The sequence below is a fragment of the Podarcis pityusensis genome (assembly GCF_964106645.2).
Source record: "Podarcis pityusensis genome assembly, chromosome: 1".
NCBI lineage: Eukaryota > Metazoa > Chordata > Lepidosauria > Squamata > Lacertidae > Podarcis > Podarcis pityusensis.
In genome coordinates this window covers 77,930,039-77,943,477 of record NC_138028.1, presented here as the reverse complement: position 1 = coordinate 77,943,477, position 13,439 = coordinate 77,930,039, and the positions used below count along the sequence as shown (strand labels likewise).

The following is a 13,439-nucleotide window of genomic DNA, read 5'->3' as shown; positions in this document are numbered from 1 at the left end:
TGTTATACAGATTTGTGTTCTGGATTGTGTCACTAGCAACACTTTGCCCAGTGGTGTTTATGAAATACTGCACTATATTCATGTGAGAAGCAAACACAGTGGGTTAAAAAAAAGTAATATTACGCAGATAACTGGAAAGACACAGAAACACAGGTTTCAAAGGTCAAGTAGATGTTCATTGGAAGAACAGGAGGCATTCATTGCTGATACCAAACCCTGCCCCAGAAGTGAAACACTTGTTACCCTTTGTACTGTTGCATTGACTCCCAAGTAAAGTCTCCTTCAAACACATGTGGCTGCTGCCAACCACCACACCCACCTTGCTGTCATTTGATCTTCTGTCTTCTAATGCAAGAAATAGAGTGAGCACTGCCTGGCAGGTAAATTATTAGTGTTGTCTTATTTGCACTTTGAGAGGCTCAAACAGCTGCTTTCTAGTCAGTGGAAAGCTACCCCGATCTGGCTCCTTCTTCTAGAAAGAGGCATAAGTTATATCGCTACATTTCAGTTTCATGACTTTGAATGCTGAGAATGTTGGCATGCTGTATCCCAGTTTGGCAATAATATTTCTTCCATTTTATCTAAGCTGTCATCACCTAATGGATATTCCAGCCGGAACATAAAGCCTGTCCAGACTTCTGATCAAAGTCCAGCAGTGGATGCTTTTGCTCAACATGTTACTCAACATGTGAACAGGTAATTTCTAGCATATAGAATAGAATAGACCAGGTGTTTCCAATGTATGTCCACCAACCACCAGTGGTCAATGAACTTAATTTAGGTGGTCTGTCCTCTTTACTGACAGCTGCATCTAGAGAATGAGTAAATGCTAACACAACGATGCCAGCTCACACTTTTCTTCAGCTATATGTTACTGTGGAAATGCGAGTCAGTGACACCCATGTATCTACCTGTAGTGTAGGCCTAACTACCTGGTTGTGGAGGGCAGAAATTATCCTTAAGGTTTCCATTCTACTGGTCCCAACTATTCCTTCCAATGACTCACTATGTTACTGGCATGCTTCACACAACGTAAACATAGCTCACATTCTCCTGCTTATTCCTAGCTTTTCTGAGAACTGCTGGAAAAGATTACTACCTCCCTTCCTGTCTAGTATGTTAGGCCTCCCTGTGTCTTGATTCCAAGTTCTGGTGCACAAAGATGACTTCATCCTTTAACCAGTTATGAGGTTTTGTGAGGGTTTATTGGTGGGAATGCCAAACGTTGTCCCAAGTCAGCAAGACTGAACAAAGAACACAAGAAGAATTCTCATAGCAAGCTCAGATATTAATGCAAAGTGTATACAGTCGTACCTTGGAAGTCAAACGGAATCCGTTCTGGAAGTCCGTTCAACTTCCAAATTGTTCGAAAACCAAAGTGTGGCTTCTGATTGGCTTCGGGAAGCTCCTACAGCCAATCAGAAGCTGTGGAAGTCCCATCGGACATTCAGCTTCCAAAAATAGTTCACAAACCAGAACAGTCACTTCCGGGTTTGTGGCGTTCAGGAGCCAAAACGTTCAAGAACTAAGCTGTTCAAAAACCAAGGTACGACTGTTTATCACATTACCAATGAACCACATTACCATCTGATAAAGGCTTTGAGGAGGGTTTTTAAAAGTGAATGTATTAGAGGGATCTTTAGTGGCTATGCAGAAAAATTCTTACATTCAAATACTAATAAATACTAATACTAATAATACTAAAAATACTAATAAAAAGTAGTAGAGTAATGAGGTATGTTTCCCATGAAAGATGTTGATATAAGCCTAAGAAAGCTTTTGATAATAGAAGGGAATAATGGATGCTTGAGAAAAGTATTATTATTAAGTGTTCTGAAACTATGCAAGTGGCAAGTGATAAAAAATACTTTTTTATCACTTGCCGCTCCAATATATGGCATACAAATGCTAGAGTCACCGTATTAGTCTCTGCCAGGAAGCACACCCACAAAAGTGGCATCTGAAAGACTTGCATTTAAAGCTTATGGCACAATGAATCTTTAAGGTACTAAAAGAAGGTATATGCTAGAGGAACAGATGGTCCTGACTGAGAAAGTACATCCACATCCATCACAAAAGATGCAGTCCTTTCTGCCATCGTACACTTTCTCTTTTAGCTAGTACAAAGTGGTCTTAAAAAAGCGTGACACACTTTCCAGCGCCAATATCCTTTCAGATTCCTGGGTTAGCATGAAATAAATTAAGAGAGCTATTGTGATTTGAATTAGAATTTTATTCTAATGGGTTATATTTTTATTCAACTTCGTTTACTGTTTGTTTTAGTATTACAGTTTGCTATGGTTGCATAGAACCATATGTTGTTGTTGTTGTTGTTGTTATTAGGTAAAGTGGTCTATATACTAGACTAAAATGGAAAAGTTCACTGATATATCTTTTGATTTCAATACATTGTTTTAGATTAGATGGTTTTTATTTCAACAGGTAGAGGAGGCCAATCATAATCCCATTATGTCTTTATTGCAGGAATTTTGAGGCACAGGGTATGGCCCCATCAAAGAGATATGCCAAAATCCGCTATGATTTCACTGCTCGAAATGCCAATGAACTTTCAGTGCTGAAGGAGGAAATTCTGGAGGTAAAAGAATGGAACAAGTGCAGAAACACACCATAGATTTAAAGCACACCTGACACAAGTTTAAAGCACATGACTTCCCCAAAGAATCCTGGGAACCATAGTATTCCCCTCACAGCGCCACAATTTCCAGCACCCTTAAACTACAGTTCCCATGATTCTTTGAGGGAAGTCATGTGCATTAAATATACTTTAAATCTATGATGTGGATCTGCCCCAAGACATTATTATTGGAAAGGGTCAGTTGATCACCCTTGCCATGCACCAATCCTTCTGCCCTCCATGACAATAATGCTATATAGAATATATTGTTACAAGAAAGAAGATTCCAACTAAACATCAGCGGGAACTTTCTGGCAGTAAGAGCTGTTTGACACTTCAGCAGACGCCAGCAAGAGGAGGTGGGCTCTCCTTCCTTGGAGGTTTTTAAGCAGAGGTTGGGTGGCCATTTGTCATGTATGATCTAGTTGAGATTCCTGCATTGCAAGGGGTTGGACTAGATGACCCTTCAGGGTCCCTTCCAACTCTACAGAAGGAGAGAGCATATACTGTGTGTGCAGAATTCACAACAATACACTATGTTAAACTAAAGTGTTGGAGAGACTGCACATACGGCTCACATTCTCTATTTTTAAAGGGATGAATCAGCAGAGAACTGAAGGCAATGTGGTTTGGGAGAAGGAGACCAAAAAGCGGAGGGAAGAAGTGGATGTAAATTTACCTGTTCCTTATTAGCAAGACCTTCCTATAGGCTATGCAGGTATTTTGGAGCAAAAGTCTTTACAGGTTGTTTAGGATAGGAACAGGAAGAGTAAGTGCTGCATAACATAAGCTTGATGCTTTCCAGTATATTGGTGAAAGGAAAGAAATAAAAATGGCAAAGGAGATACATAAAAGTCATCATAGAAACACAGAATTGTGGAGTTGGAAGGCACCACAAGGGTCATCTAGTAGTCCAACCCCCCGCAGTGCAGGAATCTTTTGCCCAATGTGGTGCTTGAACCATGAATTACTTTTTCCCAGCTGATGAGTATTTTTTTAACATTTGCAGGTGTTGGAAGATAATAAACAGTGGTGGAAGCTGCGAAATAGAAGTGGGCAGGCTGGTTACGTCCCATTTAACATCTTGGATCTGGTGAAACTGGAGGATTATGGGCTAATTGAACAGGTGAGATTTAGCCATCGATTCACTGCAATCAGACTCTAAAGCAGTTACTTTAAATAATCACCAACTCACTCTGATAGTGTTTGTCCTAGCTATAAATTCGTCTTAAATATAAATGAATGTGTATAAATAAATTTGTACATGTGTTCAGTCTTGAATGCCACATGAACCTGCAATGTAGCCATACATTTGATTATTTTTATTATAGGGAGATCAGAGGGGCATATATATAGTTCTCTTCCCCAATTTTATCCTCATGGCAATCCTGTGTACAACCTTCTTATGGTTCTTTTGAGTTGGGGCTGGCAGCCTTTCAAATAGACCACTGTCCTCTCACAGGACTGTCCTCTGTAAAGAATATGTGACCTAATGCCTTCGCATAAATAGCCAAAGGCCCATCTCCACTGTCAGCTGTACCAAGTGCCCAACAGCAGTCTAGCATGTTGGAGTTACCAGGATGCTCATCAGCTGGCAATTAGGAATATCTGGGGTCAACACAGAATGAAAGTGGAGACTCCATAGATCATGCAGCAGCAGCAGCAGCTAGAAGGAGGAGGAGGAGGAGGAGGAGGAGGAGGAGGAGGAGGAGGAGAAGTGGCAGTGCTGTGATAGTTCAGCTCTTATAGATCTTCATCCCAGCAATTGGGAATGGAAGACAGTAGGAATGTGTTTAAAAGGAAAGCATTGCACAATGAGACACCTTTTTAAATTTTTAGAAATACAAAGGAGACTTGAGTCCAAGGGGAACTGGACCATCTAGCCCCTCACATAAGTTACCTGCCAGCTATGCTGGGGAAATGCTCGCCCGAAATTCTCCTGATGCCAAAGAACGTAAGTATACAATTGTCGGAATGCCTAGCACTCTGAACAAGCAGCATTTTATATTTTCTGGCATGGTATGCAACTGATATTATAAAGGCCAAAACCCCTGATCTTTAGTCTGAACACTTCAGCTAAAAACCACATCATGTGCGAAAATTTGTACTTTGGTTTCAACTTCCAAAATACAAGGGGTGGGGGGAATACCACGTATAGCATCACACATATGTATAACGGGCAACTTGAAAATTTACATTATTTAATGCAGCCTCGATCCTTGCCCAGTTGCTGGAATGAAACACATGTGATTTGTACATCATGATATTTTTAACTAATCTGAGAACACATATTGTGCACATATAAGTGTCAAAACCTTAGATCAAAATGTTACATAAGAAATGGCCCCTGGATATTTGATGTTCTCTTCATCTCAGTTAAAATGTTCAGTGTGTGCCATCACTTTAAACATAAATTCTGGTGGGATTTAACCGCAAATGACATGCAAATACTCACAGAGTAACCTTAGCCCTATTCATTTTTTAAAGAGAAGAACTTTCAGGGGAAGGAATTTGGAGTGGTAAATGTGTGGGAGCGGGGTGCATATTGCTCTCCCTATTCCATACCATGACTCCTAGCTACTTTTCTTCACGTGGGGATTAACATGTGCGTTTAGCCATACAAACACCTGGAGGTGAACTTGGAGCAGAAAAAATGTGGGTGGGGAAAGGATTAGGCATTTGTTTTTCATGTGTACTTAACTCCACAGGATAGCTGCAGAAGTAATACTGCTTGCTTATCCTAACCTGAATACTTACCTCTATTTACCTAAATTGGTTAAACTGATATAAAAGGGTAACTCTTCAATTTGAACAAATTGGTTTTCATTTGTGCTTTGTAGGGCTGCAAATTTCAGACCAACCACCTAAAGCTTTAGCTGAAGTAATGGTTGGGGGATGATTTTAATTAGTGAGGTAAAAAAAATTAAGCAATGCAGATGAGAGAGAACTTGTTATTTTTGGAAGCAATATTGGTTCTGGTGTGTTTGTTAAAATAGATGGTAAGGAAACTAATAAAGTTGGCTTTCTTTCTAATAACAAATGGTTGCTTTTGTTTGTTAAATTCCAAGTTCTTGTTCATTCTTCAGTACAGTGGTGCCTCACAAGACGAAATTAATTCGTTCCGCAAGTCTCTTCGCCTTGCGAGTTTTTCGTCTTGCGATGCACGGTTTCCCATAGGAATGCATTGAAAATCAATTAATGCGTTCCTAGGGAAACCGCCTTCAGGCCAGGTCCGGGGACAGTCTGTCCCCGGACCTCTTCTGAAGTCTGGGGGGGGGGACAAGGGCTTTTCTTCCCACCCCCAGCATTTTAAAAAACCCCGGGACAGCGGAGGACTTCTCCGCTGTCCGGGCGATCTTAAAATGCTGGCGGGCGGCATTTTAAAATCGCCCCGGGACAGCGGAGGACTTCTCCGCTGTCCGGGGCGATTTAAAAGCCCTCCGGGACAGGCAGGCAGGGGGGAGCAAAGACTTTCGCCCCCCGCCCGCCTTCAGAAGGTGTTCCCGCCCCGCCGCCCGGCTTCGGAGCACCGTTCCAAAGCCGGGCGGCGGCGGGAGGTGTTCCCTCCCCCCCGCCCGGCTTCGGAGCACCGTTCCGAAGCCGGGCGGCGGCGGGAGGTGTTCCCTCCCCACCGCCCGGCTTCGGAGCACCGTTCCGAAGCCGGGCGGCGGCGGGAGGTGTTCCCGCCCCGCCGCCCGGCTTCGGAGGAGCCTTCCGAAGCCCGGCGGTGGCGGGAGGAGGTGTCCCCGCCCCGCCGCCAGGCTTCGGAGGAGGTCCGAGGACAGTGGGGAAGACCCGCTGCGCTTCCCCGCTGTCCCTGAGATTTCCCTATGGGCTGTCGTCTTGCGAAGCAAGCCCATAGGGAAATTCGTTTTGCGAAGCACCTCCAAAACGGAAAACTCTTTCGTCTAGCGGGTTTTCCGTCTTGCGAGGCGTTCGTCTTGCGGGGTACCACTGTATGTAGAAGCCTATGAAGATTTGGTAATTCGCAAATACATTTAAAATTTAACCAATTAATTGACAGAGATAGATGAGTAAATAATTGTTCATTGAAGAATTGTTCATTAATCACTTTGACAACCCTTGTACTCTCCCTCCCCTTCTCTCCAAATTTATGTGTTGTTTTTAGAATTGATTCATCATATGGATGAGGTCAATGATGAACTGCTGAAAAAGATCACCAATATCAAAGTACAACCACCCCAGAGAAACTTTAAAGTAGAGAAGACTCAACAGGTTCATGTGCCCCTGACCTTTGAATCCAATGCTGAGGAGGTCAAAGCATGGCTGGAAGCAAATTCTTTCAGCAAAGGGTGTGTTCCTTTTTCTTTTTTAATTATTTTTATTCAATTTCCAATACAAGATTTAAACATACATTTTCAATATTATCACAGATACATAATTTTGACTTCCTTCAGCTCATCCGCGAATCTTCCGTTTTCTAATCTTCTATCCGCAATTCTAAATTTAACATTGCCTTTTGTTTTAAATAATCCTATTCCCTTGTTCCCTTTTTTACAGTGTTTCTAATATTATTTCTTCACAAAGCTTCCTGTAAACCCACAAACGTTATTTGCGTATCACATATGCTTTTCATATAGTCCACAAATTTACTCCAGTCCTTGGTAAACTTGTGATCTCGTCGGTTCCGGACCCTTCCTGTTAATTTATCTAATTCTGTGTAGTCCATGTGCGTGTTCCTTTTTCTACTCTTCTTTCATTCTCCTCTTGTATCATGCGAGGTGAACTTGGAACAGCAGAATAATAAGTTTTCTTAATAACTAAGTTACTTGCACAGCAGGGGTGCGGGGAGAGAAGAAATTCAGAAGGGAGTCCTGCACTCCAAACCACATGTTTTCTCAGGTCTCTGTTGTTTTGAGAACTTCTTTCTTCTATCTTCTTTCTTCTGGAATAGTCCAGCTGGTTGGAGGAGGGGCATTTCAGAGGAAGACAATGTAAAACTTGTTTGCAGATCACTGGGGGGTGTGTGTGCTCAGTTTTACTCTAGTAGCAAGAGAATGGGTTGTGTTACCTCCACAGTTAATATTGCAATAGTCAGAAGTTAATATGCCATGAAAGTGATGAATGGGCCCTTGGGCAGTCTGTTCATTACGCAGTGGTACCTCAGGTTAAGTACTTAATTCGTTCCGGAGGTCTGTTCTTAACCTGAAACTGCTCTTAACCTGAAGCACCACTTTAGCTAATGGGGCCTCCTGCTGCTGCCGCACCGCCAGAGCACGATTTCTGTTCTCATCCTGAAGCAAAGTTCTTAACCCAAGGTACTATTTCTGGGTTAGCGGAATCTGTAACCTAAAGTGCATGTAACCTGAAGTGTATGTAACCCGAGGTACCACTGTATAGGGGTGTCAATACAGTGTCAGGTTGAACCATACAGATGGGAGCATTATATTTACCTAGAATAGCATACAGAGGTGGCAGCACCCACACTGCTAAAGGGGCTGAAGAAAGGGGTCTAAAAGTATTTACCATCATGTGCTCTAAAGGTTCCATAGTCATGGAGCTAAGCCTCTTCTCAAATTTCTTACACCTCGAGCACTGAGAAGCTGGCTAAGGGACCTTCTCATATGAGCTTTGAGGTCCTGTTTAATGAAACTTAAGAATGGAGGCCAAAGTTATGAAACATAACCAAATTACCTGTACATTCAGAAACCTACTTGGCAGCTATTGGACTTTGAGGGACAAGATGTCATTGATGGTCTCCTGTCTTTTTATTTAACCTCTCAAACCTAATAAGAATTTAAATAAAGCTACTTGCTTATGTTTTCCCAGAACTGTGGACCATCTTGGCATACTAACAGGGGCACAACTTTTCTCTCTGAACAAAGAAGAGTTGAAAAAAGTATGTGGAGAAGAGGGTGCCAGAGTGTATAGTAAAATCACAGTGCAAAAATCTCTCCTAGAGGTAAGATGGCACATTATTTATTAGGACAAAAATATTAAATGGTTTCAAGATGGTAAACATTTGAAGGCTGCATCAAGATTGTAAAAAGTGGGTAATAATAACATTGTTATTGAAGCTAGTTCCTCCTACAGAAGGAGAAATTGTAGTGCTTGGACTAACATACTCTGTTTCTCTGGTACAAGAATTCAAACCAATTTGCTGTTGTAAATAAGCTCAGGGCAGAAGCAGGCATTCATTAATTTTCCACATTCAAAGCAGAATGTGAATTTTCAAAGCAAGATACATTTTTCAAGGAGCTGAGGAGGTTTGTTCACCAACATTTTAAAACTTCATTGACAATACTAGGTTACTTGACATGGCCTGTGCTTTACTGTGATGTTTCATTGGAATGTGCAGGGTTGCCAGGTTTTAAGCAACCCAAAAACATTTCAGGAAAAGGAGTGACTGAAATGCAATGGTAGTTTCAAAAAACAGTAACTCAAAAACTAGTTGCTCAACTCAAAAACTTTAGACACCACTTAAATATACATGTTTGACTGTTTGACAGATAAGTGAATATCATGAGTAAATATGCTCTCATGCCCGTGGTACATTTTAGGGCCTAAAAATTGCCCATTGTATCAGGTTGGAGAACCTGTGGTCCTTTGGATATTATTGGACTCCACCTCCCATCACTCCCAGCCACTATGGCCAGTGATCTGGGATAATGTGAGTTGGAGTCCCATAACATCTGGAGGCCCACACTTGCCTTAGTCTTCTTTAGCTGTAGTGATCTTCATTAGTTCTATAAGCTATCCTGATTCGTGATATATTGTAGTCTCTATGTATTGATGTATATCCCATCTCTGAAAGGAATTGTGTGTTGAGCTAACATGATATAGTATAAAAGTTATTGATGCTACTGTCAATGAGTGATTAATATACTTGTGTGCAGTATTCCTGAGATTTTATTCAAAATGTACCGGTGAATTTATCTGTGCAGTTACTCCTTTGACAATCAGCAAGCAAAGCTGGAGGAATGACAACCATAATATGGACCCTAAGATAGTGATGAAATAAGTGGGGAAGTAGTGGAGAATTGGCTGGTTGTGCAGGAGTTTTATAGTTAAGCAAAGTGTAGAAGACTTGGTTTTAGTGCAAAATGTTGCAGTGACATCAAGCGTTTTTATTGAGAAACAGATACGAAACCCACAACTTCAGTGTTTAAGGCACAATAGTTTCTGTAGGTCACAGCTGTGACCTTTCACCTCTGTTCCTTCCTTTCATCTTTCACCAAAGTCACTCAAATTAGAAATTAGAAATGTATAGTAACTCAAAGGTCACTGAAAAGTTTGCATTCTTTATCTTTTGCTTTTATTCCAGAAAAGCAGAGGGGAGTCGGAGCTTCAAGAAATCATGAAACGACGCCAAGAAAGGATTGATTCTGCTATTTAAGTTTTATCTTCTTATCCCCCCCCCCGCCCCAACACTGTTCACACACACTTGCAAAAAAACAAACAAAAAACAAAAAGGGAAAGAGAGCAAAACAAAGAAAAATGGGGACAAAAGACTGCTGGAATCAGCACCTAAGCAATGTAAATTGCCATCTAGATTGACTGTTCCTTCAAGCACTCTTCGTGAGGCCATGCTCCCTCACTAATGTGGCATGCATTGGGAGAGAGGTTCTAGTATTGTATGAAGTATTATTTTTATATCTTTATATTTTATACATAAATGTTATGTGCGTGAAGTTCAGAGCATGGTAAGGATAGGAACCGACATTCTGAGCAAAGGCTGGATTGAAGCAAAATGGCCTCAAAATGATCTATGGCAGTCAGCTTCCTGTGTGGCCCTTCACTACTTTCAAAAAGCCTCATAGAAGGGGCTGGGGGCAGAAATGATTCAAGCCTATAAGGATGTACTGAGGCCCTGTATTTTGAAAACTACAGGATGGCTGACCATTCAGTTGTGTTTTTGTACACAACACAAGAAAGCCTGGATTAGCCTAACGTGGGAAGGGAAGGGGAGAGATTACTTCTGGGGCCACCATTGTGACATATATAAAAAAACCAACACAAGACAAGATGATGCTCAACTAGCAGGCAAGTGATTTAAAGTTGGTTTTGGATTTTTCTAGAATGAAGTTAGCAACCAACTCTTTCTAGTCTTTTCTCCCTCCCTAGCTCTAAACTGCATTCACTGCTTTTATATGCCATCGAAAGGGTACAAGGAAGCCATCATGTACCAAACATAGCCATGGTTTATCTGAGGGCAGTTTTAATGTCATAACCATTAACTGCTGTATCTCCAGGGAAAGTTGTAATATGAGCTAAATGCATATTCTGAAGTCCTTTGAAAAACTTTTGGCCTAGCAGTTGCATTGGTGTCCCTGCCTCCCCACCCACTACCCCTCTAATCACCATACCTTCAAGTCTCCATCATCATATTTGGGACTAACTCTGAATGCCTCCATTCTTGCAAAGTCAAGACCCCACACAGTGCTATTGTGACCCTTAAGGGATGGAGTATCCATGATGTTTAGGTAATTAAATATTCAAACGATCATGAAAAAAGGAATGTCAGCAGTGTGGATCACATTGGAATTGGTCTTTAGCACTGTATACATATATATATTCATCAGATGCCTTTTCTCACTGATTGATACTAGAAGAAACCTAGAGTCTTTACATTTTGTACTTCCCATTATTTCACCCATTACTAAGCAGTGCCTAGAACAGGCTTTACAATGAAGAATGACCTTTTGCAACTTGTAGATGAATGGTAATAGCTAGTTACTAAATACAAGAGTTGGGACAACTTTCTCTCTCTCCCTGTACTATACAAGACTATTGTTTTCAAGAAGGAAGTGGAGCTGAAAAGAATGGCAAATGGATGCATATTCAAATTTCCTTTGTGGCAACCTATTAACTGTGTAATAGTTAAGAGGTAAAAAGTCTTTGCACTCATCCTTATGAGCTGCAGCATTACCCAGTTGATCATAACCAATCAAAAGACAATTGAAAATATTAGATTTAATTTCAACCCGATGTGCATTCACCATCCTCAAAGCATCCAGCTATCCAATTTACAGATTATATGGCCTATTAGACAAATTGGGTTGTATTCAATGTAGCACTTAGCAGTGCTTTCCGTGAGCAGAACAACTTCCACTTGCACAGTGGTACTTTCCCTCCTCTCCCTTCCCATGCACCCCCTAATCTGCTCTGGGTTTTCCCCAACCTTCCAGAGCAGATTGGGGGATTGCACAAAGGGTTAGGGCTGCAAGAGAGATGGGAAGTCAAGCCATGCAACTAATAATCATTCCACTTGTGCATTTAGCTGAATACCACCCATTCATGCCTAGGGAATATTGTAATGAATTGAAACTTCCATTAAATAAAAAGTTTTCAGTCCATATGATGAAGAAGACAAAGGTGAGAAAGTTCATGCAGTACATGCTGTACCTGCCTGGAATCCCTAAGACAATATAAAGGCACCCCAAATTATATTTTTATAATTCTTAGTCAGTTTCACGCTGCAGTTTGATAGTAATAGAGTTTGCAGTCAGTTCATCATGCTAAGATGCAGATGCCACACTGTTCCCTTTTATAGCCAATTATCACCTTTGGACAATTAGATATAAGCCAAACCCCACAGCAGCAGTGGCTCTCAGATGCTTTGTCCTTGTTCTGTACATATTATAGGGAATGACCGGCTATACCTTTCTCCCACACTTGCTGGGAAACTACTTACCCCAGCATTGTAAAGTGTGCAGTTGACATGCGACCACAATCTGTAACAATAGCTGGTGATGGTGGTGGTCAATAAAACTTTATTTAAGCTTTAATGTCTAGTAGTACATCTGGAAATAGAAGCCTGACAAACTTGTATGAACAAAAATGACTGCTTCATACTCTTTTAATTAGACTTTTGAAGTCTGAAAATGCAAATGTATTTAACCTATAGCTGATTTCTACAATGACTTGCAACATGTAGCCTATACATGGTATGAACAGCCCCATTATACTGTCATTAAAGAAGCTCGATTCCTTTGCATGCCTGGAGAATTTTGCAGGACCAAGCCTTTAGGAAATACACACATAACTGCTTTATGTTCCTTCATCTATTACTATTATTTGTACATTAGCCACAGTGGATTTAGATTATCTGTACATAAAATGTAGTCAAGGTTCTTAAGAACAAAAACTCATGAAGGTATAACTAGATGAAAATTATGTTCACTTTATATATTTTAATGGTAGCTGTGCATAGATAATTTAACATGTTAAAAATCAGAGCTAGTATAAAGTTTATATTATGTATGGAAGCTGGCAAATATATCCTTAGCAGAATATGCACTTATTTTTGTTTAACAGACTTACAGAGCTGATCAAGCAAGCAAACTGCTTGTTATAGAGAGTGGCAGTAATGAAAGTCTAGCAAAGTAAAACAAAACCACGTCTGAGCTCCCTGAAGAGTGAGATACAAATATAAGAAATTAATAAATTGCTCTGTTCTAATATTTTAATGTGTGTTAACAATGGCTAACATTAATAGAAGTGGACATTCTAATTCTGTTAAATCTGTGGTGAACATATTATTGGGTATACTGCTGGTAGACCCATTTGGTAACACTACTGTGGCCACAGATATAGCCATAGAATAGTCCTATGTAAGACAAGTCAGTGGACCAACCATTGACTTGGTGACTGCATTTGATAAACCATGTTGACTTAACTTGGGAGTATTTGCTGCATATCTAATGGAAAATACCTTTATCTTTGCGGGATTAGCCGTATTTGTTCAACCAAACATGACTTGATTAATGATGCTGAACTGTATGTATGTACTGTAAACGGGGGTGGCAAGATGGCTGAAAAATTAAAAGACAATTTACCCATG

At 40.7% G+C, this 13,439-nt stretch overlaps 1 protein-coding gene across 2 annotated transcripts in view; it reads left to right on the top strand.

Annotated features, from left to right (window-relative positions):
* The window catches only part of EPS8L2 (EPS8 signaling adaptor L2), an 87,679-nt gene extending 74,240 nt beyond the window's left edge, over positions 1 to 13,439 (top strand). For both annotated transcript variants that reach the window (XM_080976798.1, XM_080976799.1), the window contains exons 15-21: positions 587 to 696; positions 2,485 to 2,596; positions 3,645 to 3,761; positions 4,475 to 4,589; positions 6,765 to 6,948; positions 8,426 to 8,558; positions 9,921 to 13,439. In XM_080976798.1, coding sequence (XP_080832924.1) covers positions 587 to 696; positions 2,485 to 2,596; positions 3,645 to 3,761; positions 4,475 to 4,589; positions 6,765 to 6,948; positions 8,426 to 8,558; positions 9,921 to 9,992 — 843 coding nt within the window. In that variant the 3' untranslated portion in view covers positions 9,993 to 13,439. The remainder of the gene's footprint in view (positions 1 to 586; positions 697 to 2,484; positions 2,597 to 3,644; positions 3,762 to 4,474; positions 4,590 to 6,764; positions 6,949 to 8,425; positions 8,559 to 9,920) is intronic.